This window comes from Rana temporaria, chromosome 12 (genome assembly GCF_905171775.1).
Source record: "Rana temporaria chromosome 12, aRanTem1.1, whole genome shotgun sequence".
Classification (NCBI taxonomy): domain Eukaryota; kingdom Metazoa; phylum Chordata; class Amphibia; order Anura; family Ranidae; genus Rana; species Rana temporaria.
In genome coordinates this window covers 137,438,414-137,464,791 of record NC_053500.1, presented here as the reverse complement: position 1 = coordinate 137,464,791, position 26,378 = coordinate 137,438,414, and the positions used below count along the sequence as shown (strand labels likewise).

Sequence of the window (26,378 nt, the reverse complement as noted above, 5' to 3'; positions counted from 1 at the left end):
CGATATCAACACATCCTTGGTTCTAAGCGCGGCGTTCCCCGGGTGCCTCTCCCGTTGTCGTAACGTGTTCAAGGAAAACCGATCACCACATCCACAGATTACTTAAATGGTTAAAAATTTCCAAGATTAAATATTTGCTCCAGAATTAAAGGAAGCATTGAATGAAATACATTGGCTGCTTTTGCTGATCTCTGCCTGAAAGTCGCTGCTAGTCGCCTGTCATGCTTGTCCTCTGACTTGAGACCAAATATGTAGATCGGAAGTTCCAGCTTCACTGGCTTTATACTTGTTTAGGCTTTACAGGTAGGCCCCTTTCACACTGGGGCGGGAGGTGCCGCGGTATTCGGTTTTAACCCCTGCTAGCGGCCGAAAAAGGGTTAATACCGCCTGCAATGCGACTCTGCAGAGGCGCATTGACGGCGGTATAGCCACGGTGTCCCATTGTTTTCAATGTGGAGGAGCGTTAAACACACCGCTCCTCCTCTGTAGGCCAATAGCATTTGATAGAGTAAAAAAAAAAAAACACTCATTGAAAGCAGATTTCCGACAAACAAAAAAAATCAAAAGTCAGCAGCTACAAATACTACAGCTACTGACTTTTAACCCTTTCATGCCTATGCCTATGTATGACATTTGGTGTTTACAAGTTAAAATCCATATTTTTGGCTAGAAAATTACTTAGAACCCCCAAACATTATATATATATATATTTTTAGCAGAGAATCTAGAGAATAAAATGGCGATTGTTGCAATATTTTATGTCATACGGTATTTGTGCGGCGGTGTTTTAAACACAACTTTTTGGGAAAAATTTACTTTCATGAATTTTAAAAAAATGAAAAAGTAAAATTAGCCCAATTTTTTTGCATAATGTGAAAGATGATGTTATGCCGAGTAAATAGATACCAAGCATGACACGCTTTATAATTGCACGCACTCGTGGAATGGCGACAAACTACGGTAACTAAAAATCTCCATAGGCGACGCTTTAAACTTTTTTTACGGTTACCAGGTTAGAGTTACAGAGTAGGCCTAGTGCTATAATTATTGCTCTCGCTCTTACGATCGCGGCGATACCTCACATGTGTTATTTGAACACCGTTTTCATATGCGGGCGCGACTTCCGTATGCGCTTTCTTTGCTGCGCAAGCTCGCGGGGAGGGGGGCGCTTTAAAAAAATTTTTTTTGTTTTCTTATTTATTTATTTATTTTTTCTAATATTAAATTTTTTTTTTTTTTTTTTTACATTTTGATCACTTTTATTGCTGTCACAAGGAATGTAAACATCCCTTGTGACAGCAATAGGTCGTGACAGGTACTCTTTATGGAGGGATCGGGGGTCTAAAAGACCTCCGAGCCCTCCTTTGCACTTCAAAGTATTCAGATCGCCGAAAACGGCGATTCTGAATACTGTGTACTTTTTTAAATCCGGCGCCATTGGCATCTGAGAAACCCGGAAGTGACGTCATGACGCCGCTTCCGTGGTTTCAATGCGGACACTGAATCAAAGCCGTTTACGGCTTTGTTTCAGAGCGCGCCGAGACGCTGGAGGCGCCGGATCGTGGATCGGGTCTCCCGGTGGGACGGGAGGCCCGGTCAGAGCGGCGAGAGGCGGCGGGAGGGGGGGGATGTCCCCTCCCGCTCCTCCGGCATAACAACCGAGAGGCTTTTAGCCGCATCGGTTGTTATGTTTGGAAAGCCGATCGCCCGCTCTAAACAACGGTACCTGCGGCTGCAGGCATCATTCCGGTATAACCCCTGAAAGCCGAGGACGCATATATGCGTTCCGTCGGCGTGAAAGGGTTAATAAATCGGACACTTGCCTGTACCAGGGTCCAGCAATGAGGGGGGAAATGAAGCCCCTCTCCTCTCCCCCTCCTCTTCTTCTTTGTGGTGGCGGCATTGTCAAAAATAGCGCCTGCAAAGTGACCTGAAACAGCCGCTGTGTTCTCTCCGGTGTGAAAGCCGAGCGGTGCAGGACGGTAAAAAAAAGTCCTGCTAGCAGCATCTTTGGAGCGGTGTGTATACCGCTCCTGCCCATTGAAATCAATGGGCATCGCGGCTATACCGCCGGCAAAGCGCCTCTGCAGAGGTGGTTTAACCCTTTCTCTACCGCTAGGTAAAAGCGCCCCGCTAGCGGCCGAATAGCGCCGCAAAATTGATGGTAAAGCGATGCTAAAAAAAATTAGCTGCACTTTACTGCTGACGCCACCCCCGCCCCAGTGTGAAAGGAACAGAGTTTTGCACCCTATAACAGGAAGTGTCTGAACAAAAGATTTTCATGTCAGGATCACCAGGGAAAGTTGTAGATTGAAACGATAAGTTGACTTTAGGACAATGTGCTCTTATCCTTTTTCATCCCCTCTCCACAGATGAATATTTCACTATGGCCTGATTCACACCTATGCAGGTGCATTTTGTGTTTTTCATCCATTGAAGTATATGTAATATACTGGTCCTTTCCATAAAATGCACCGATGTGAACTACATCCATAGCAAAACGGACTGCCGTGCTAAAAAAAAAAATGAATAGGTGTGAACCAGGCCTTAATCCATGGGCCGGTGATCTGCCGAGTTGGTTCCGGCTATCGTGAAAGTTCCTGCGCAGGCGCGATCTGATCTGCCGAGATGGTTCCAGCTAACGGGAAAGTTCCTTCAAGGACTGCGCAGGCGCAAACTTGCCGACGTAAATCTCCGAAACCTCGGCCGGCATCCAGCGCGACGTGGATTTCGAGGTAAGTGGCCAGTCGGCCTCACGTCCTCGCTGCGCTTGGACGGCTCGCTCGGCCTCCTGGGTCTTTTTTTTAACATCCTCCAATCCACGGGGATGTTAAAGAATGAGCCTGGATGCCGGGCGAGGTTCGGAGATTTCCGTCGGCAAGTTTGCGCCTGCGCAGTCCTTGAAGGAACTTCCCCGTTAGGGGAACCTTAAGGACAAGTCACCGGCAGCCTCACGTGTATTTACACATCCAGCACTGCAAGCCTCACTGCCCTGGCCACGCCTGCACATTAGTGCCCCATAAACTTTTATAGTGCTGCCCTGAGGCCAAAGACTATTGCAGAAGGTCCTATGGGGCTGCCATGTGCAGGCGTGGTGCCCAAAACAGCAAGAGTTGAGTGCAGAGCCAAGAACCCCATTCTAGAGATCTCCCCCCCCCCCCAGAATTCCCCAACAGACAGACGTTGGGAAGGTTACATCTTTGAAATCTACAAAAAAAAAAAAAAAATCACAAATAGTCTCTTTCCGTGGAATTCCCCTTTAAGCCGACTGGAACGAATAAAGTTTACAAGTCCACAAAAAAGTCCCCCTCGCCCCCTCAATACAGTAAATGGCGTACCTACCCACAGGTTTGTATTTACCTCCTCTGTCACCTGGGGGTCTCCTGTGCAGATTCCAGCCCAGGCCTGTGCACTTACATCACAAACACGAAGGGCCCCTTTCACACTGCCGCAACTTGAAAGTCGCTGATTTTGATGCTATTTCAGGGCATGCCTGTGTAAACTCGAGGTCTATGGACCTAAACTCGCATCAAAGTCGAACCAAAGTATCCCAGGACTACTTTGAAGTCGCACAGATATGAACTGGTACTAATTGGAAATCATTTGGTACGACGTGCAGTGCGACTCTGCAGTCCCAAGTCGCACAAGTGTGAAAGAGGCCTTAAACTAGACGTTGCTTTTGCAATGCAGGCAAGTCCAATTCGAATCTATGGGACTATGCAGGCGAGGGCAGCCTGGAACTCAGATTTTACTATCCGAGCTCTAAAAAGCATGGGGGGGCCCCATTGAGTTAAAGTGGTTCTAAAGCCTAGAGGTTTTGTTTTTTTACATTAATTGCATTCTATGCATTAAAAAAGAGAAGTTCAAATTAAAAACAAAATTAATAAATGCACATTTTTTTTTGCAGGTAAAAAAAAAAAAGTACAGTAAAACCTTGGATTGAGAGTAACTTGGTTTGAGAGCGTTTTGCAAGACAAGCAAAATGTTTTCATAAATCTTTGCCTTGATATACAAGCGATGTCTTGATATAAGAGTAGCGTCATGTCACCACTGAGTATAAAAAAGAAGAGAGGAGCCTCTAAGTGTAGCAATATGGTTACATTTAATGAAGGTACAACATTTAGCAACTTATTGCTACACTTAGAGGCGCCTCTCTTCTCTTTTATACCCTGTAAAAAAAAATGCTTTGATATACAAGTGCTTTGGATTACAAGCATTCTGGAACGAATTATGCTCGCAAACCAGGGTTTTACTGTACATTTATTTTTTTTGAGCCTGTAAAGCACAGGTGTCAAACACAAGGCCCGCGGGCCGAATATGGCCCTCCAGGCCATTTCATGTGGCCCTCGCACCTCTTTTGCAGCTGCCAGAAAGCTCCAGTCCTCCTCTGATCCTCCTCCAGACCCCTACTTTCAAGCAACGCATCCAGCTTCTTCCCAGCAGCAGCATAAGGAAAGGGGGGGTGCACTGTGATGTAAGGAAGAGTGGGAGACTTCACTTCTATTGGTGAGATGGCTCTTGACATCTAATGTAAGGGAAGGGGGTGCGCTGGACATCTAATCTTACAGATACAACCGGCCCTTTTGAGGGCAATCATAATACTGATGCGGCCAACAATGAAATGGAGTTTTACACCCCTGCTGTAAAGCATTGCATTCGCCATCAGCAGATCACTGGTGCCACGCAGGTCTGCTGCAGATCTTTCTGTGTATCTGCGTGCCTCCATACATCTATCCATATGGGCAAGCAGAGAAACTGATAGGAAGAATCAATGAACTACCACAGCACTCCACAGCACCATGGTAGTTCATTGAGAACTACAAGCCAACAGCTGCAAAGGATGTCGGGGGCTTATCGTTCATTTACATACAGAGCTGTGTGACTGAATGACTTGGCCGTGTGGGCGGAGCCCCGCCGATTTCAAAAAGTGACAGTAGTCCCGGTATGGGGAACTTCTCCCTGTACTGCTGTCAAAGGGAGGGGGGAATTGAGCAGCAGCAGCAGCTGCATTGGGAACATGTTACATGTTCTACCCTAAAAACGGTTGGAACATGTAGCATCTTCACAAAGGTGAACTTATCCTTTAAAGCGGAGGTTCACACAAAAAGTGAACCTCTGCTTTTTGGATCCCCCTCACATTTGGCACCTTTCAGGGGGGGTGCAAATACCTGTCTGAGGTATTTGCACCTCTTCCGGGTTCTGACTCCCGCGGGTGTCCAGCCTCGTCACGTCACCCCCCGTTGTCTTCTGGGAAACACAGTTCCCAAGAGAGAGCGGGGACCAGTGACGGCGCGTCGCGATCCTTGTGCATGCGCAGTAGGGAATCGTGCAGTGAAGCCGTAAAGCTTCACTTCCCGATCCCCTCGCCGAGGATGGCGGCGGAAGCAGCCAAGGGCCGAGCGATTGCTCAGCCTCGTCTGCTGACATTGCGGGCGCGCTAGACAGGTAAGTGTCCATTTTTTAAAAGTCAGCAGCTGCAGTATTTGTAGCTGCTGGCTTTTAAAAAAAAAAAAAACGGATGGACCTCCGCTTTAAGGTACAAAACCTTCTGTGTCACATAACCCCCCCTTATACTTATGTAAGCCCATTGTCCGTGCAGCAATGTGCATGAGAACAGCGGCGCTCTCCCTCCTCACAGGATGATTGATAGCAGCGGGAGTCATTGGTTCCTGCTGCTGTCAGTCAAATCCTGTGGCGAGGGAAAAGGGGTGGGGCCAAGCAATAGATGCAGACAGTGCGGCTCGGATAAGCGGCTTTCTATGGGGGCACTTGGCGAGGGGGAGGACCCAGGAGCGGGACCCCAGAAGAGGAGCATCAGGGCTACTCTGTGCACAGAGCAGATGAGTCGATTTTTTTTTTTTTTTATTAAAATAATAAAGCTTTACAATCACTTTAAGTAAGGCCTTGTGGGATGTGGGTGGAAAGGTTTTGGGGTGACAGGAGGGTGGTTTGGCACAATTTACTGTAATAAGGAGCTAGGGAGGGGCCTGAGGGGGATTTTTTTTTTTATATATAGTGAACTAGTTCTTTAAAATAATTAACATTCAACAAAAACCCAGCATGCACGGGAGCAGCCAATCACATCAGATGACCCAGAGGTAGAAGTGATACAGATAAAGGCTGTCATATTCCATATGGTCTGTTGGGATCATCGAGGCCTACTGTAAACAAACCCCCGTTACCTCTAACAGCTCCATAAAGATATGCATGGTTTCAACCACAGCTGGACTGGGAGAGTACAGACTTCCTGGACACTGACACCCAAACTGATGAAGGTGAATGTACAGCGGGAGAGAATTTGGGAATACGACTGAAGGAAATAAACTCGTAAAATGATCTCATTACATTTCCAGCAAAATCGTCCTTTTCTAAAAATGTAAACAGCAAACGTGTCAGTGATTCCCTGTAGTAGCTCAGAGATTCCAATGAGTAAGCTCCAGTGGGCAGAGTGAAACGCGTCGGGGACGTGGGTCCAGGCTGAGACTGCCATTCACTATCACACAGCAGGCTTTGACTTGATGTGCGGCTCCTGGGACACCCATCGCTTGTTACCAGCTCAGAGTTTAGCTCATGAACTTGCCCAGATCTGTATTAAGCACCCTGCTGAGCTTTCGAGGAACTACAAGTCTCAGCACACCCTTCATGCTGGAGCCTGCGGTTCTACAATGGCTGGTGAGTGTAGCTTCGCCTAGAAGCTGCGTGATATGCGATAGATATATCTTACATGAGACAGGCGCAGGCTTTTGGTAGCCAAGGACTCTTCTAGCTGATGAACCACAAAAGACCTAGCGTTTTCTTGCTTCCAAAACAGCTGGATGCCCAAGGGTTGCCGTATTCTGCATTTAACGGAAAAGGAAACTTAGAAGGTACTATCCGGTTTTCACCCTTTGTGCTTCTTGACGCCATTAGAAGGAACGATATGTATTTTCTTTGCCTTGTCAATGTATTTGAATTTCATGCTGACCCTCCACCCAAGAGCAATGCTAGACGGCGCGGTTGTATGCGAGGCGTGTGTTATTGTCAGAAGTTATCTAGACAGGAGGAGTACACAGAGCCGTCTATTGGAAGGTTAGCTGGAGACCTCTGGGTAGAAGAAGTACACAGAGCCGTCTATTGGAAGGTTAGCTGGAGACCTCTGGGTATAAGTAGTACACAGAGCCATCTATTGGAAGGTTACCTGGAGACCTCTGGGTAGAAGAAGTACACAGAGCCGTTTATTGGAAGGTTACCTGGAGACCTCTGGATAGAAGAAGTACACAGAGCCGTCTATTGGAAGGTTACCTGGAGACATCTGGATAGAAGAAGTACACAGAGCCGTCTATTGGAAGGTTACCTGGAGACCTCTGGGTAGAAGAAGTACACTGAGCCAACTATTGGAAGGTAACCTGGAGACCTCTGGGTAGAAGAAGTACACAGAGCCGTCTATTGGAAGGTTAGCTGGAGACCTCTGGGTAGAAGTAGTACACAGAGCCATCTATTGGAAGGTTAGCTGGAGACCTCTGGGTAGAAGAAGTACACAGAGCCGTCTATTGGAAGGTTAGCTGGAGACCTCTGGGTAGAAGAAGTACACAGAGCCGTCTATTGGAAGGTTACCTGGAGACCTCTGAGTAGAAGTAGCACACAGAGCCGTCTATTGGAAGGTTACCTGGAGACCTCTGGGTAGAAGTAGTACACAGAGCCATCTATTGGAAGGTTACCTGGAGACCTCTGGGTAGAAGTAGTACACAGAGCCATCTATTGGAAGGTTAGCTGTGGATCTCTGAGTAGAAGTAGCACACAAAGCTGTCTATCGGTAGGTTACCTGTGGATCTCTGGGTAGAAGAAGTACACAGAACTATCAGTAGGTTAGCTGTAAATCTCTGGATAGAAGATGTACACAGATCCTTCTATCAGTAGGTTAGCTGCGAAGCCTTCTTGTTGAAGCATGGCCTATCAGTCAGTGCCGCGTTCCTAAAGGGACTGTGGTCATATTTCAGAATCAGTTCCAGCTCCTGAAAGTCCTGAAGCCTTGCAACGTCTTTATCCTAAAATAAAAGAGAAACGGTAGAATTAGAATATCTATATGCTGTCAGATTCATCCACCCTACCAACCCTCTCTACTAGGGTTGCACCGATACCAGTGCCGATACTAAGGAGCCTTTATCAACACTGTTGCTCAGCCACTGAAACAGAAAGAAAAAAAAGAAACATTGTTTCTTTTTGTATCTTTCTGTTATTTCATCTACAGATCAATGGGATAGGCTGCTTTTCACATGACTGTAATCAGGCTGCTTGTCACATGACAGGTTTGTCTCGCTCTAGCTGACCATAGGGCTGTGCAAAGGAGGAGAAACACTTGGCTATTACTTCAGTTACGTAAGCTTTAAATAAGGAAACCGATGATAGTCTGGCACCTACCTTTCGGAGCATAGTGTTCGGCAGTTTGCGGATTCTCTCCACGTTGTCTGGACTGACGCCCAGCTCATAGCAGCAGACTCGGAGCAGATCTCTGTAGGTCAGGGCCTCCCTGTCCATCTCCACCTCGATGAAATCGTTGTCCCCGGGGGCACTGCTCTGAATTCTCACTTTCAGGACTAATTCTACCAAAGAGCAAGAAAAACTAAATCAGAAATACAGTATGCATTCTATAGAATGACAGTCCTTGCAACATTCACAGATATAGCAGCATGTTAAGATAAGCCATAGAATTTATGCGATTTCCTTTCCTGCAGTCACAGGTTGCAAGAAAGAAAATCACTTGATTCCCCCATCAACATGGCCAGTGTCGATGGGGGGGTAATCCATCCCACGGAGATATTGGCCTAGATTCACGTACAGCCGATCTACGTTGCGCGGGCGTAGCGTACCATATTTACGCTACGCTGCGGCAACTTAGAGAGGCAAGTGCTGTATTCACAAAGCACTTGCCTCCTAAGTTACGGCGGCATAGCGTAAATGGGCCGGCGTAAGCGCACGTAATTCAAAGTAGGCTTTAGGGGGCGTGTTGTATTTAAATGAGGCTTGACCCCATGTAGATGCATGGCCGAACGAACGGCGCATGCGCGCGCATGCTCAGTATCACGTCGTATTTACGCCCAAAGATACATCGGCTCAATGCCTGTGACGTGAACGTAATTTACGCACAGCCCTATTCGCGTACGACTTACGCAAACGACGTAAAAAGATACGCTTGTTCCGACGTCCATACTTTGCATGGGATGCGCCACCTAGAGACCAGCTTTATCTTTACGCCGGCGTATCTCTAACGTAAACGGCGTAACTAATTGCGATGGGCGCACGTACGTACGTACGTACGTACGTACGTACGTTCGTTCGTGAATCGGCGTATCTAGTCATTTGCATATTCTACGCCGAACTCAACAGAAGCGCCACCTAGCGGCCAGCGTAAATATGCACCCTAAGATACGACGGTGTAGGAGACTTACGCCGCTCGTATCTTAGCCTAATTTAAGCGTATCTGGTTTCCAGAATACGCTTAAATTTACGACGGCGCAGATTCGGACTTACGACGGCGTATCTACTGATACGCCGACGTAAGTCTCTGAGAATCTGGCCCTCTGTGTTCTTCTAGCAAGGGGACACAGGAAGCCGTCCCTGCTGGGAGAACACAGTGATTATTGGTAGCAACTACAGCTGAAGGCAGTAATCGCATCCTAAAAACCCAACATGCTGGATGTACCCAGGTCGATGGATGGATGGATCGACGTGGATACAATCAGCCTGCCCATACATGGATCGAATCTTGGCCGGTCCCGGTTAAAGACCCACCAGGAAAAACATTTCTCTGGTAAAGCTGGAGCTTTACAACCAGCTGACACCATAAGCTATGCGGATTGGAGATTTCTGGTTCTCACTCAGTGGCGGGGCGAATCCATCCTCTACAGCAGGGGTAGGCAGCCTGGGGCCGTCCGGCTGTTGCAGAACTACAAGTCCCATAATCTCCCTGAGAGTGATTGCAACTGCCAGCCTTGCAATGCCTCATGGAAAATGTAGTTCCACAACAGCTGGAGGGTCCCAGGTTGCCTACCCCTGCTCTACAGAGAGACCACTGTGGCTGCTTTAGAAGGAAAACACAATTTTTACACCTTTTGTGATGGTACATCTGGTGAGGATTTCGCCGATTGAACAACGTCGGCTCTTAGAACATATAAAGAGGTAGATTCACGTAGGGGCGCCTAAAATTAGGGCGGCCTAGCCTACTCTTTTTAGGCTACACCGCTGTAAATTATTTAGGTTAGAAGTGATTCTCAAACCACTTACCTTCAAATTTTCAGGTGGCGTAGCCTAAAACGAGCGGGCGTAAGCGCACCTAATTCAAATGACTGGGAGGGGGGCGTGTAGTATTGAAATGAGGCTTGACCTCACGTTTTTTTGACGTTTTTTACACTGCGCATGCGCCGGGCGACTACATTTCCCAGTGCGCATTGCGGCTAAGTAGACCATACGGGCCTATTGATTTTGATGCGTACGTAAACTACGTAAATCACGATTCGCGGACGACTTGCGCAAATGACGTAAAAAATTCGAACCTCGCGGCGGGAACGGCGGCCATACTTAACATTGTTATTCCACCTCATAGGTGGAATAACTTTAGGCGGCCTATCGCGTACGGTATAAACGACGTAACTCGACAGTGTAGGCCCGGCGTACGCTCGTAAATCGTCGGGAATCGGCGTATCCCCTCATTTACATAATCTAGGCCGGCCGCAATGGAAGCGCCATCTAGCGGCCAAAAGAAACATTGCAACCTAAGATAGAACGGCGCAAGCCAGCCTATCTTAGATATGTTTAAGTGTATCTCTGAGAATACACTTAAACATAGGCCGGCTTAGATTCAGAGTTAGGTCGGCTTATCTGTAGATAAGCCGGCCTAACTCTTTGTGAATCTACCTAATAGTATGTCCACAGAGTGAAGGGTTAGGCACAAACTTATTGCTGCAGGAGCATCTGCTTGTTTTGTTCAACCAGCTTCAGGCTGTAAGGTTAAAGTGATCAAGCTGTAAAACCACCTGATCACTGTCAGGGATGGACTGGCCATTGGGACTACAGGGAGATTCCCGGTGGGCTGATGGCTCAGTGGGCCGGCTTCAGTGACAGTGGCCCGCTGCCCCCCTCCGCTCCTCTGTCTCTACCTTCCCGCAGCGCTCACCTTGGGGGGGAAAAAAGAAGCAGGGGGGACGACAGAGGAGAATGGGGGAGGGGACAGACAGCCGACTCAACAGCTATAGCCTGGGAGTTTCTCACTTCTGCCTAATCTTGTCCCATAAGGGGGGGGGCACCGAACTGATTCTTTGCCCCGGGTGAAATAATGTCTAGCTTCCCCACTGGTACTGCCTATAAGAGTACCAGTACCAGTCGTTCTACTCTAATAAAGTAGCACAGCTAGTGGCTAGTGAAGGCGGAGAGGGGGCTTGGGTGGCCGGGGGGGTTCAGGAGTTGTCCGGCCGCCATGGGAGAGACCTGTCAAAGTGGGCAAGTCTTGATGAAGTCCAGGGCCAAATTTTTGTCCCAGTCCAGCCCTGCTCTCCCACACTTCTCAGGAGCCTGGTACCACATTGGAGGGTTGATGGATGGAGAGTGGGAGGAGACTGGGGAACATCTTTTCCTCAATCTCCTCTGCAGTGAATGAAGCTGGGAACAATAATTTCTCAGCACGATCTTTATGGCATTTTTATACATTCAAGAATTCTACTTATCTAGGTGGATGCAGCATCGGTCCAATGCTGCATCTGTCCCCCGTCGGCTCCAACACTGAGAACCGAGCAACCAAACACCACTGATCGCTCAGTTCTCAGAGCTCCCTGAGTAGAGAGCTGGTGACTGTCAGTCACCACTCTCTGCTCTGCCCCCCCCCCCGCCTCTGTGCTCATTAGAGCACTGGGCTGTGGAGGGGGCGGGAGCGGCCACGCTGAGAGGCTGAGCCAGGCTCTGGTCCAGGCATGTGGGCAGATTCCGACTTCATTGTCGTGATCTTGCCCGATCCTAGACCTGCTCTCCAACGACAGGCAACAGCGGGCTTTAGCTCAATGTAGAGCTGGGCGATTTTTTGCCCCAAAAAAAAATCCTGCGTTTTTTTTTTTTTTTTATGGCAGCAGCTAGCTGTCATAACCCCGGTCTCGCAGACTAGGCCGAAGGCCCGGCCTCACCTAAAAACTCCTGCCTGCAGCTCCTCAGGACCGGCGCGGTGTCAGAAGCTGGTAGTGTGCTGATGGAGGAGGGATCTGGAAAACATGGCCGCCCAGCCTCCTCCTGCAAGGAAGGAGACCTATTTGTGAGCCCCCCCCCCCCTGGCAGAGCGCGCAGCTGTACCTTTCATGTTGGACGGGAAGGCTCCAGTGAAGAAGAACGGCTGAAAGACTTGCATAGGTCCACCATGAGCGCCGCTGTGCGGAAGATTAGAGGGAAGCGGTGAGAACATCCCGCGGTTCTGGGAGACCGGCGTCTGGCAAACGGATCCAGCCTGTACCGGCGAGTGCGCACATTCTGGCGGGATCTGGACTTCGCCGTTGTAAAACAAAGACGGGAATTTGTCCTCTTTCTTCACGGAAGCGCTCAGGTGAATGTTCTCCACGCCGTTGCTCAGCAAAGGAAAGCTGGTGGGGGGTGGCGGCGGTGCGATGTGCGAGTTTCCGTTTTCGGCGAACGTTGCGGGGGCGGTCTCTTGCTTGACGGCGCTGTCGCGGGTATAACCGTACGGGAAAGGCGGATTGGCGAGGTAATTCGGGATGAACGATAAATCGGGTTCAGGTTTAACTTCCTCTGCTTCCAAATCCTCCACTGTAATAAAAAGAAACATTTATTAACAAAAACAACCAAAAACGTGTTCAATATAAACGAGGCCGGAAAAACGCGGCAACCCCTAGCGCAGGGCTTGACAATATCCGGGCGCCAGGTCGCAATTGCGACAAGAAATTGTGACCTGGCGCCCGTCGGTAATTGAGGCCGCGGCTGTGCGGCCTTGTAGGCCGCGGCCTCAATTACCGGCCGTCGCGGGGCGGGGAAGGTGGGGGCGCACGGAGACACCCACCTCTGGAGGCAGCTGTGCCTCTGTGCGCCCCCACCTCCCCCGCCGCGCGATCGCGGGGAGGTGGGGGCGCACAGAGGCACAGCTGCCTCCAGAGGTGGGTGTCTCTGTGCTCCCCCGCCACGCGATGGCCGGTAATTGAGGCCGCGGCTTTGCGGCCTTGTGAAGTCCCAAGCTTCCTTCTGTGACCTGGCGCCATCTGGTGGTGGCCGTTGCCATTACAAGTAAAACCAGTTCTAATGTGTAATTTCTTACCGTTTTCACTGCCATCTCCTTCCCTCTAATTAGAACCCCCCAAACATTATATATATTTTTTATTCTAACACCCTAGAGAATAAAATGGCGATCGTTGCAATACTTTCTGTCACGCCGTATTTGCGCAGCGGTCTTACAAGCGCACTTTTTTGGGGAAAAAATACACTTTTTTAAATAAAAAAATAAAACAGTAAAGTTATCCCCATTTTTTTTATATTATGAAAGATAATGTTACGCCGAGTAAATTGATACCCAACATGTCACGCTTCAAAATTGCGTCCGCTCGTGGAATGCCGACAAACTTTTACCCTTTAAAATCTCCATAGGCGACGTTTAAAAAAAATTCTACAGGTTGCATGTTTTTAGTTACAGAGGATGTCTAGGGCTAGAATTATTGTTCTCGCTCTAGCGATCGCGGCGATACCTCACATGTGTGGTTTGAATACCGTTTACATATGCGGGCGCTGCTCGCGTATGTGTTCGCTTCTGCGCGCAAGCTCGGCGGGACGGGGCGCGTTTTCTGGCTCCTAACTTTTTTAGCTGGCTCCTAGATTCCAAGCAAATTTGTCAAACCCCTGCCCTAGCGGCACCCCGTCCAGCAACAGCGTATTTCAGTCTGTCATAGATTTTAGCCATTAGTCTCCAGCCTGGGCGCCCGCACGCCGGTTCTGACAACGGAGGGCCTTCCACCTGGCGAAAAGAATGGAAAAGAATTAGAAACTTGCCTCCCAGGACTCTCTTGATTTCCCTCTTGGAGGTGAGCTGAGCGGCTTTCTCTCCTTTGCTGGTGAAGATGTCTTTGTCCACCCCGGCCTCTAGCAGGAAGGACACGATGTGGAGGTGATTGCGCTTACAAGCCCAGTGCAGGCAAGTCCTGTGTGCGGGGAGAAGACACAAAGTCATTACACCAGAAAACACAACAAGAAGAGACCAATCCAAAAACTGACACCCACCTCGGCTCCCCGGGAGTCACCTCTGCAGAGATCCAACACAACCGACAGAGGGGCCGCTGCTCACACACCCCATGCCCCCTCTGCAGAGATCCAACACAAGCGACAGAGGGGCCGCTGCTCACACATAAGCAGTGGCCCCTCTGCAGAGATCTGATGGAGGCTGCTGCTCACACACAAGCAGTGGCCACTCTGCAGAGATCTGATGGAGGCTACTCACACACAAGCAGTGGCCACTCTGCAGAGATCTGATGGAGGCTACTCACACACAAGCAGTGGCCCCTCTGCAGAGATCTGATGGAGGCTGCTGCTGCTCACACACAGATATCAGTGGTCTTCTCTGCAGAGATTCAGCACAGCTGTCAGAGAGGCTGCTGTTCACACAGAAGCAGTGGCCTCTCTGCAGAGCTCTGATACACCCAACAGAGAGACCGCTGCTTACACACAAGCAGTGATCTCTCTGCAGAGATCTGACAGAGGTCGTTACACACACACACAGATACAAGTGGTCCTCTCTGAAAAGACACAGCACACCTGAGTGAAAGGCCACTGCTTAGACACAAGCAGTGGCCACTCTGCAGAGATCTGATGGAGGCTACTCACACACAAGCAGCGGCCCCTCTGCAAAGATCTGATGGAGGTCCTTACTCACACACATATATCAGTGGCATCTCTGCAGAGATCCGACACGGCTGACAGAGAGGCTGCTGCTCACACACAAGCAGTGGCCCCTCTGCAGAGATCTGATGGGGGTCCTTGCTCACACACAAGCAGTGGCCTCTCTGCAGAGATCTGATGGGGGTCCTTGCTCACACACAAGCAGTGGCCTCTCTGCAGAGATCTGATGGGGGTCCTAGCTCACACACACACAAGCAGTGGCCTCTCTGCAGAGATCTGATGGAGGCTGCTGCTCACACACAAGCAGTGGCCCCTCTGCAGAGATCTGATGGAGGCTGCTGCTCACACACAAGCAGTGGCCCCTCTGCAGAGATCTGATGGAGGCTGCTGCTCACACACAAGCAGTGGCCCCTCTGCAGAGATCTGATGGAGGCTGCTGCTCACACACAAGCAGTGGCCCCTCTGCAGAGATCTGATGGAGGCTGCTGCTCACACACAAGCAGTGGCCCCTCTGCAGAGATCTGATGGAGGCTGCTGCTCACACACAAGCAGTGGTCCCTCTGCAGAGATCTGATGGAGGCTGCTGCTCACACACAAGCAGTGACCCCTCTGCAGAGATCTGATGGAGGCTGCTGCTCACACACAAGCAGTGGCCACTCTGCAGAGATCTGATGGAGGCTACTCACACACAAGCAGTGACCCCTCTGCAGAGATCTGATGGAGGCTGCTGCTCACACACAAGCAGTGGCCACTCTGCAGAGATCTGATGGAGGCTACTCACACACAAGCAGTGGCCCCTCTGCAGAGATCTGATGGAGGCTGCTGCTGCTCACACACAGATATCAGTGGTCTTCTCTGCAGAGATTCAGCACAGCTGTCAGAGAGGCTGCTGTTCACACACAAGCAGTGATCTCTCTGCAGAGATCTGACAGAGGTCGTTACACACACACACAGATACAAGTGGTCCTCTCTGAAAAGACACAGCACACCTGAGTGAAAGGCCACTGCTTAGACACAAGCAGCGGCCCCTCTGCAAAGATCTGATGGAGGTCCTTACTCACACACATATATCAGTGGCATCTCTGCAGAGATCCGACACGGCTGACAGAGAGGCTGCTGCTCACACACAAGCAGTGGTCCCTCTGCAGAGATCTGATGGAGGTCCTTGCTCACACACAAGCAGTGGCCCCTCTGCAGAGATCTGATGGGGGTCCTTGCTCACACACAAGCAGCGGTCCCTCTGCAGAGATCTGATGGGGGTCCTTGCTCACACACAAGCAGTGGCCCCTCTGCAGAGATCTGATGGAGGTCCTTGCTCACACACAAGCAGTGGCCCCTCTGCAGAGATCTGATGGAGGTCCTTGCTCACACACAAGCAGTGGCCCCTCTGCAGAGATCTGATGGAGGCTGCTGCTCGCACACAAGCAGTGACCCCTCTGCAGAGATCTGATGGAGGTCCTTGCTTACACACAAGCAGTGGCCCCTCTGCAGAGATCTGATGGAGGTCCTTGCTCACACACAAGCAGTGGCCCCTCTGCAGAGATCTGATGGGGGTCCTTGCTCACACACAAGCAGCGGTCCCTCTGCAGAGATCTGATGGGGGTCCTTGCTCACACACAAGCAGTGGCCCCTCTGCAGAGATCTGATGGAGGTCCTTGCTCACACACAAGCAGTGGCCCCTCTGCAGAGATCTGATGGAGGTCCTTGCTTACACACAAGCAGTGGCCCCTCTGCAGAGATCTGATGGAGGTCCTTGCTCACACACAAGCAGTGGCCCCTCTGCAGAGATCTGATGGAGGTCCTTGCTCACACACAAGCAGTGGCCCCTCTGCAGAGATCTGATGGAGGCTGCTGCTCACACACAAGCAGTGGTCCCTCTGCAGAGATCTGATGGGGGTCCTTGCTCACACACAAGCAGTGGTCCCTCTGCAGAGATCTGATGGAGGTCCTTGCTCACACACAAGCAGTGGCCCCTCTGCAGAGATCTGATGGAGGCTGCTGCTCACACACAAGCAGTGGTCCCTCTGCAGAGATCTGATGGAGGTCCTTGCTCACACACAAGCAGCGGTCCCTCTGCAGAGATCTGATGGGGGTCCTTGCTCACACACAAGCAGTGGCCCCTCTGCAGAGATCTGATGGAGGTCCTTGCTCACACACAAGCAGTGGCCCCTCTGCAGAGATCTGATGGAGGTCCTTGCTTACACACAAGCAGTGGCCCCTCTGCAGAGATCTGATGGAGGTCCTTGCTCACACACAAGCAGTGGCCCCTCTGCAGAGATCTGATGGAGGTCCTTGCTCACACACAAGCAGTGGCCCCTCTGCAGAGATCTGATGGAGGCTGCTGCTCACACACAAGCAGTGGCCCCTCTGCAGAGATCTGATGGAGGTCCTTGCTCACACACAAGCAGTGGTCCCTCTGCAGAGATCTGATGGAGGTCCTTGCTCACACACAAGCAGTGGTCCAGGGCAACGGTATACACAGGAACCACGGCTTCACTCCTCCACAATCACTGTCACCAATCAGTTGTCATTATATGAAGTATCAGCTGAGAAGTGGGGAGCGATGGTAGACAATATGTGGTAACCATGGTAACTGTATACATAGTAACCCCAGCACCTGATGGGAGTCTCTAACAACAATGGTTGCTATGGAGACGTACAGACATGTTTATAGAGGATTTGCAGCAGCCGGAAAGCAAAGTCACGGTAATGAGAAGAGGAAACCAGGGAGAGAGAGAAGGAAATCCTACAGTCTGTACGTGTCACCCTCCATGCAGACGTGGTGCAGTATGATCGTCCTCCATGTATCTATACAGTGTACGTGTCACCCTCCATGCAGACGTGGTGCAGTATGAACGTCCTCCATGTATCTATACAGTGTACGTGTCACCCTCCATGCAGACGTGGTGCAGTATGATCGTCCTCCATGTATCTATACAGTGTACGTGTCACCCTCCATGCAGACGTGGTGCAGTATGAACGTCCTCCATGTATCTATACAGTGTATGTGTCACCCTCCATGCAGACGTGGTGCAGTATGAACGTCCTCCATGTATCTATACAGTGTACGTGTCACCCTCCATGCAGCCGTGGTGCAGTATGAACGTCCTCCATGTATCTATACAGTGTACGTGTCACCCTCCATGCAGACGTGGTGCAGTATGATCGTCCTCCATGTATCTATACAGTGTACGTGTCACCCTCCATGCAGACGTGGTGCAGTATGAACGTCCTCCATGTATCTATACAGTGTACGTGTCACCCTCCATGCAGACGTGGTGCAGTATGATCGTCCTCCATGTATCTATACAGTGTACGTGTCACCCTCCATGCAGACGTGGTGCAGTATGATCGTCCTCCATGTATCTATACAATGTACGTGTCACCCTCCATGCAGACGTGGTGCAGTATGAACGTCCTCCATGTATCTATACAGTGTATGTGTCACCCTCCATGCAGACGTGGTGCAGTATGAACGTCCTCCATGTATCTATACAGTGTACGTGTCACCCTCCATGCAGACGTGGTGCAGTATGATCGTCCTTCATGTATCTATACAGTGTACATGTCACCCTCCATGCAGACGTGGTGCAGTATGATCGTCCTCCATGTATCTATACAGTGTACGTGTCACCCTCCATGCAGACGTGGTGCAGTATGAACGTCCTCCATGTATCTATACAGTGTACGTGTCACCCTCCATGCAGACGTGGTGCAGTATGAACGTCCTCCATGTATCTATACAGTCTGTACGTGTCACCCTCCATGCAGACGTGGTGCCGTATGAACGTCCTCCATGTATCTATACAATGTACGTGTCACCCTCCATGCAGACGTGGTGCAGTATGAACGTCCTCCATGTATCTATACAGTCTGTACGTGTCACCCTCCATGCAGACATGGTGCAGTATGATCGTCCTCCATGTATCTATACAGTGTATGTGTCACCCTCCATGCAGACGTGGTGCAGTATGAACGTCCTCCGCGTATCTATACAGTGTACGTGTCACCCTCCATGCAGACATGGTGCAGTATGAACGTCCTCCACGTATCTATACAGTGTACGTGTCACCCTCCATGCAGACGTGGTGCCGTATGAACGTCCTCCATGTATCTATACAGTCTGTACGTGTCACCCTCCATGCAGACGTGGTGCAGTATGAACGTCCTCCATGTATCTATACAGTGTACGTGTCACCCTCCATGCAGACATGGTGCAGTATGAACGTCCTCCATGTATCTATACAGTCTGTACGTGTCACCCTCCATGCAGACGTGGTGCAGTATGAACGTCCTCCATGTATCTATACAGTGTACGTGTCACCCTCCATGCAGACATGGTGCAGTATGAACGTCCTCCATGTATCTATACAGTGTACGTGTCACCCTCCATGCAGACATGGTGCAGTATGATCGTCCTCCATGTATCTATACAGTGTACGTGTCACCCTCAATGCAGACATGGTGCAGTATGAACGTCCTCCATGTATCTATACAGTGTACGTGTCACCCTCCATGCAGACATGGTGCAGTATGATCGTCCTCCATGTATCTATACAGTGTATGTGTCACCCTCCATGCAGACGTGGTGCAGTATGAACGTCCTCCGCGTATCTATACAGTGTACGTGTCACCCTCCATGCAGACGTGGTGCAGTATGAACGTCCTCCACGTATCTATACAGTGTACGTGTCACCCTCCATGCAGACGTGGTGCAGTATGAACGTCCTCCATGTATCTATACAGTGTACGTGTCACCCTCCATGCAGACATGGTGCAGTATGAACGTCCTCCATGTATCTATACAGTGTATGTGTCACCCTCCATGCTGACTTGGTACAATCTGAAGATCCTCTGTCTATCTGTAGTGAGGTGTACATATACAGAGAACACGTCACCCTCCATGCAGCCGCTCACTCACCAGCCGTTGATCTCATTCTGGGAGTTGACATCCACCCCGGAGCCGAGCAGTTTCTGCACTTCTTCCAGGTCCCCCAATGCAGATGCTTCCCTCAGTCTTTCTTCCATGTATGTGGGGGGATCGGTCATACAGACCCGGGGGAGGGGGGGGGCACTTCTGATCTGATAGAGAACACGGGGGGCTTAGGTCTGCATGGGGGATGTGGGGAGGACTCACTGATCAGGGTGGAGGGGAGACACTGCGCAGATCTGGTTGGAGGATGTAGGAAGGACTGGGTACAGATCTGGTTGGCGGATGTTTAGAGGACAGAGGTCAGATCTGCATGGAGGATGTAGAGGGGGCGGGTCTGGTCGGAGGATGTATGGAGGACACAGAGATCAGATCTGGGTGGAGGGGGTTATAGATCTGGTTGGAGGATGTCAGACACAGAGGTCAGATCTGCATGGAGGAGGGGTATAGGTCTGGTTGGAGGATGTATGTCAGACACAGAGGTCAGATCTGCGTGGAGGATGTAGGAAGGAGGGTACAGCTCTGATCGGTTGACACAGAGGTTAGATCTGCATGGAGGGTGTAAAGGGGACAGGTGTGGTTGTAGGACACATATGGGTCAGCTCTATAGAGAATACAGGGATGAGGTCTGCATGGAGGATGTAGGAAGGAGGGGTATAGGTCTAGTTGGAGGATGTATGATGGACACAGAGGTCAGATCTGCATGGAGGATGTAGGAAGGAGGGTACAGATCTGATTGGTGGACACAGAGATCAGGTCTGCATGGAGGATGTAGGAAGGAGGGGTATAGGTCAGGTTGGAGGATGGTGCAGATCTGATTGGTGGACACAGAGATCAGATCTGCATGGAGGATGTAGGAAGGAGGGGTATAGGTCTGGTTGGAGGAGGGTTCAGATCTTATTGGTGGACACAGAGATCAGATCTGCATGGAGGATGTAGGAAGGAGGGGTATAGGTCTGGTTGGAGGATGGTACAGATCTGATTGGTGGACACAGAGATCAGATCTGCATGGAGGATGTAGGGTGTAGAGGGGACAGGCGTGGTTGCAGGACACACAGGGATCAGCTCTATAGAGAATACAGGGCTGAGGTCTGCATGGAGGATGTAGGGTGTAGAGGGGGTAGGTGTGGTTGGAGGATGGTACAGATCTGATTGGTGGACACAGAGGTCAGATCTGCATGGAGGGTGTAGGTGTGGTTGGAGGACACACAGGGATCCGCTCTATAGAGAACACAGGTCTGCATGGAGGATGTTGTCACACAGGGATGAGATGTGGGAGGACGGACACACTCAGATGTGAAGACTTCGGTCTGGCTGCACGGACATTGGAGGTGTGCGGGGCCCGGTGTCCGGCCTCCCCCGGGGTGCAGAGCGGGGACCGCAGGCTCGATGCACAGTGCTGGGGGGCGGGATTAGAGGGGACACACACAGCTCAGCAGATTGGTTCCGGGGGGGGGGGAGTAAAATACCGAAGGGCGCTGGGTGGTGCTGGTGGGCGGAGCATCAGAGGTCACCTATTAGGGCGGAGCAACTAAGCCATCCCAGCGTGTCAGAGGGAGATCAGGGAAGCACGTGTGAGCTGGGAGAGGGGAGGAGGCACAGTAGTGACATCACTAGACCCCGCCCCTGATCTGTCATTTGTGTGATTGGTGGATCTCTCTGTTTAGTTCACTGACAGCTCTCTGCTTATACAGGGGGGGAGAATTTCATTGGCCTAGATTCAGGTACATTTGCGCCCTCTTACGGAGGCGCAGCGTACCATTTTACGCTACGCCTCCGTAAATTACCTGCGCTACGCTTCATTCACGAAGCAGTAGCTCCGTAATTTGCGCGGGCGCTCCGTAAAAATAGCCGGCGTAAGCGCGCGTAATTTAAATGATCCCGTAGGGGGGCGTGGATCATTTAAATTAGGCGCGTTCCCGCGCCGAACGTAGTGCGCATGCTCCGTCGGGAAACTTTCCCGACGTGCATTGCGGCAAATGACGTCGCAAGGATGTCATTTGCTTTAACGTGAACGTAAATGGCGTCCAGCGCCATTCACGATTCATTTACGCAAACAACGTAATTTTCAAACATCGCGACGCGGGAACGACGGGTATACTTAGCATTGGCTGCCCCTGCTAATAGCAGGAACAGCCTTACGCGGAAACCGACGAACGCAAACGACGTAAAATGCGTACGCCGGGCGCGCGTACGGTTGTGAATCGGCGTGAGTATGCAATTTGCATACTCTACGCTGACCACTACGGGAACGGCCATCGTAAGAATGCAGCCTACGATACGACGGCATAAGAGCCTTATGCCAGTCATATCTTAGTGCCCGTTCACACCTAGGCGTATATACGCCTGTAGTGCGACGCCGCAGCCGCCCCTGAGACGCCAGAGGGATGATTTAACATGTCCCTCTATGGAGATGGTTCACATCTCCACGCCGAACGCCGTACACCTGCCGCCTGAAAAAAAGTCCCGGACCTTTTTTTCAGGCGGCTTTCGGCGTTCGGCATAGGAGATGTGAACCATCTTCATAGAGGGGGTGAAGGCTACATTCACAATCGCAACGTTTTGTCGCCGCGAATCGCGGTACAAAATGCCGCTATTTGTCGCCGCAATTCGGGGTACAAAACGCCGCGATTTTGTACGCCGAGGTGTGAATGCAGCCTTAGGCTGCAGTCGGAGTAACAAGCTTTCTGAATACAGAACAGTCGTTACGCCGGCGCAACTAAGCAATTGCGCTGCGTAACTATGGATACGCAGACGCAATTGCTTACTGAGTGAATCTACCCCATTGTGTTTTATCATCCACTGTCTGCCTGGGGCAATTGTTTAATTTTTCACATACGTGTTACCATCAGCATTATGTTTGCTAGAAAATCATTTAGAACCCCCCAATCATTATATATTTTCAGAAAGCGGAGGAATAAAATGGTGGGTGTCGCTATTTTCTGTGTCGCAGGATATATGTGCAGCTGTTTGCACCCTCCGCTGCCACATTTGGCACTTTTTGGGGAGAGGGGGTACCTGGTTTTCGACAGGTACTTGCGCCCCCCCCCCCCCACCTGTGACGCCAGCGAATCAATATTTACTATTGATCACCAGCTTCTTCTCCCGGGCCAATCAGGGCAGGAGGCGAATCTGAAGAAGACCGGGTTGGCCGGGAGGAGAAACCGCAGCAGTGGAGGGGTGAGTGCAGACCTCGGGGGGGTTGTTTGCCACCCCCCCCCAAAAAAAAAGTTTAGCCCCAGCCGCCACTGTACTCAAATGTTTGGTAAAATATAAAAAGATGATGTTTTAACGAGTAAATAGATACCAAACATGTCAAGGTCCAAAAATTGAGCATGCCTTTGAAATGGCAGCAAATTGCAGAACCTAAATTTGTCCTTAGACCAGGGGTGTCCAAACTTTTTTAAAGAGGGCCAGATTTGATGAGGTGAACATGCGTGAGGGCCGACTATTTTGCCTGACATTCTTTGAACCATTAAAATTCGGTCTAAGTGTGTTCGTCCGAGCAACTAATACATTGCCCAACAAGAATTCTCTTGCCTTTGTGGCTGTGTGTGGTGAAGAGATGAGCCCGGGCGTGTTATTTGGATATACTGTATATATTTCTTTTGTGGCCCCAACGAATCCCAGAGCGCTGCTTAGGACTAAGGATGAGCTTGGGCGTGTTATTTGGATATACCGTATTTATTGGCGTATAACACGCACAGGCTTACCATTGCCATGAATGCAGCCTCACCATTGCCATGAATGCAGCCTCACCATTGCCGTGAAGCTTGGGGGAGGGAGGCACCTAAAACAATTTTGAAAATTATTTTTTATTTATTTTACATCTTTTTTTACACTTTTTTCATTTAACTTTAGATCCCTGATTTCTCTTTATAGAGACATCAGGGGTCTATTAGACCTCTGATGTCTCCCCTACCCTTTAAAGAATCTTATTCTACTAGGTCTGTTGATTCATCTTGGGATTTTTGGCATCAGGCCTCTGTCTCTCTGATATTCTGTTCTAAAAGTGGAGTTCCCCAAAAAAGTGGAAGTTCTGCTTATCAGCCTCTTCCCGCCCCTTCCAGTGCTGCTTTTGGCACCTTTCAGGGAGGATGGTGGAGCGGGTACCTGTTTTATGACAGGTATCCGTCCCCACTTAGAAGAGATCTCGCCACGGCAAGATCACTCGGTAGTTGGCCCCCCCTTCTTCCATTCAGAAAGTGCATCGTGCTTTGCGCATGCGCAGCAGGGAGCCGGCTGTGAAGCCGAAAGGCTTCATTACCGGGTTCCCTTATTATGAATGGCAACGGTTCTTCAGGCCTCCTGTGATGACAGCTCTGGAGGTAAGGTCCTTCAGGCCTCCTGTGATGCCGGCTTTGGAGGTAAGGTCCTTCAGGCCTCCTGTGATGACAGCTTTGGAGGTAAGGTCCTTCAGGTTTCCTGTTATGCCGACTTTGGAGGTAAGGTCCTTCAGGTCTTCTGTGATGCTGGCTTTGGAGGTAAGGTCCTTCAGGCCTCCTGTGATGCCGGCTTTGGAGGTAAGGTCCTTCAGGCCTCCTGTGATGCCGGCTCTGGAGGTAAGGTCCTTCAGGCCTCCTGTGATGACAGCTCTGGAGGTAAGGTCCTTCAAGCCTCCTGTGATGACACCTTTGGAGGTAAGGTCCTTCAGGTCTCTTGTGATGCAGGCTTTGGAGATAAGGTCCTTCAGGCCTCCTGTGATGCTGGCTTTGGAGGTAAGGTCCTTCAGGTCTCCTGTGAAGCTAGCTTTGGAGGTAAGGTCCTTCAGGTCTCCTGTTATGCTGGCTTTGGAGGTAAGGTCCTTCAGGTCTCCTGTTATGCTGGCTTTGGAGGTAAGGTCCTTCAGGCCTCCTGTGATGCTGGCTTTGGAGGTAAGGTCCTTCAAGCCTCCTGTGATGACAGCTTTGGAGGTAAGGTCCTTCAGGTCTCCTGTTATGCCGGCTTTGGGTTGTAAGGTCCTTCAAGCCTCCTGTGATGACAGCTTTGGAGGTAAGGTCCTTCAGGTCTCTTGTGATGCAGGCTTTGGAGATAAGGTCCTTCAGGCCTCCTGTGATGCTGGCTTTGGAGGTAAGGTCCTTCAGGTCTCCTGTGAAGCTAGCTTTGGAGGTAAGGTCCTTCAGGTCTCCTGTTATGCTGGCTTTGGAGGTAAGGTCCTTCAGGTCTCCTGTTATGCTGGCTTTGGAGGTAAGGTCCTTCAGGCCTCCTGTGATGCTGGCTTTGGAGGTAAGGTCCTTCAAGCCTCCTGTGATGACAGCTTTGGAGGTAAGGTCCTTCAGGTCTCCTGTTATGCCGGCTTTGGAGGTAAGGTCCTTCAGGCCTCCTGCGATGCCTTTTTGGAGGTAAAGTCCTTCAGGTCTCCTGTTATGCCGGCTTTGGAGGTAAGGTCCTTCAGGTCTCCTGTGATGCCGGCTTTGGAGGTAAGGTCCTTCAGGCCTCCTGCAATGCCTTTTTGGAGGTAAGGTCCTTCAGGCCTCCTGTGATTCCGGCTTTGGGTTGTAAGGTCCTTCAGGCCTCCTGTGATTTTGGCATTAGAGGTAACGTCCTTCAGGCCTCCTGTGATGCCAGCTTTGGAGGTAAGGTCCTTCAGGCCTCCTGTGATGCCGGCTTTGGGTTGTAAGGTCCTTCAGGCCTCCTGTGATGCCGGCTTTGAAGGTGAGGTCCTTCAGGTCTCCTGTGATGCCGGCTTTGGAGGTAAGGTCCTTCAGGCCTCCTGTGATTCCGGCTTTGGAGGTAAGGTCCTTCTGGCCTCCTGTGATTCCAGCTTTGGAGGTAAGGTCCTTCAGGCCTTCTGTGATGCTGGCATCAGGGTAAAGGTCCTCTAGGCCACCTTTGGGGCTAGGCTTCTACGGGCCTCCTCTGATGCTAGTATGGGGGGTAAAGTCTTTCATGCCTTCGCTAAAGTTACTGATGGTCCAGTTCAATATGAGTTTTGTTGGTGCCAATATGGCCAGATTCAGTTAGCTTTTAACCGCTTGTTGACCGCCCAATAGCAGATTTACTGCTACAAGGCAGCTGCGCTGTGCAGAATCATATGTATATATATACGCAATTCTGCACTTCTGGGTTTTGGGCATGAGTGCACACCGCCGGCAGCTCGCTTCCACTGTAATTTTACACAGCGGGAGTTGATCAGCAGATCCTGATGTTCGCCAGGACCCACAGATAGTTTGTTACACCGACAGAATGCTAGTCTGCCTATGTAAAAAAGGCAGATTGTCATTCTGTGAGCACAGAAGACATTGATCCTGTGTTTCTGTAAAGCAGAAACACAGATCCTTGTCTTCCAGTAGTAAAAGCACTTCCCCCACTACACTGTAACATTAGCTAGGTACACATTTAACCCTTTGATCCCAGCCAGTGTCATAAGTACAGTGACAGTGCATATTTTTAGCACTGATAACTGTATTATAGTCACTGGTTCCCAAAAAAGTGTCAGTTAGATATCCGATTTGTCCAACGCAATATCGCAGTCCTGCTATAAGTCGCTGATCACCGCCATTACTAGTAAAAAAAATAAACATATATCATGGTTTGTACATGCAAACCAATCAATATATGCTTATTGGGAATTTTTTTTTACCAAAAAAATATAGCAGAA

General features: G+C 50.3%; 1 protein-coding gene across 1 annotated transcript; it reads right to left on the bottom strand.

The window, feature by feature from the left end:
- Nucleotides 1-5,997: 5,997 nt before the first annotated feature.
- ANKRD40 (ankyrin repeat domain 40) lies at nt 5,998-21,239 on the bottom strand. The gene is made up of 5 exons (XM_040330895.1): nt 19,769-21,239; nt 14,005-14,153; nt 12,310-12,777; nt 8,398-8,579; nt 5,998-8,024 (listed from the first exon to the last, which is right to left on the bottom strand). Exons 1-5 carry the CDS (start codon nt 19,894-19,896, stop codon nt 7,890-7,892), a joined length of 1,062 nt encoding a protein of 353 aa, XP_040186829.1. The 5' UTR covers nt 19,897-21,239; the 3' UTR covers nt 5,998-7,889.
- Between the last annotated feature and the right edge of the window lie 5,139 nt (nt 21,240-26,378).

Excerpts from the sequence above, each read along its gene's own strand:
- ANKRD40 (XM_040330895.1), bottom strand. The coding sequence starts at position 19,896 with ATGACCGATCCCCCCACATACATGGAAGAAAGACTGAGGGAAGCATCT. Across the intron at positions 14,154-19,768 it reads CAGAATGAGATCAACGGCTG|GACTTGCCTGCACTGGGCTT; the intron begins GTGAGTGAGCGG and ends CCCCGCACACAG. Across the intron at positions 8,025-8,397 it reads CGAACACTATGCTCCGAAAG|GATAAAGACGTTGCAAGGCT; the intron begins GTAGGTGCCAGA and ends CTTTTATTTTAG.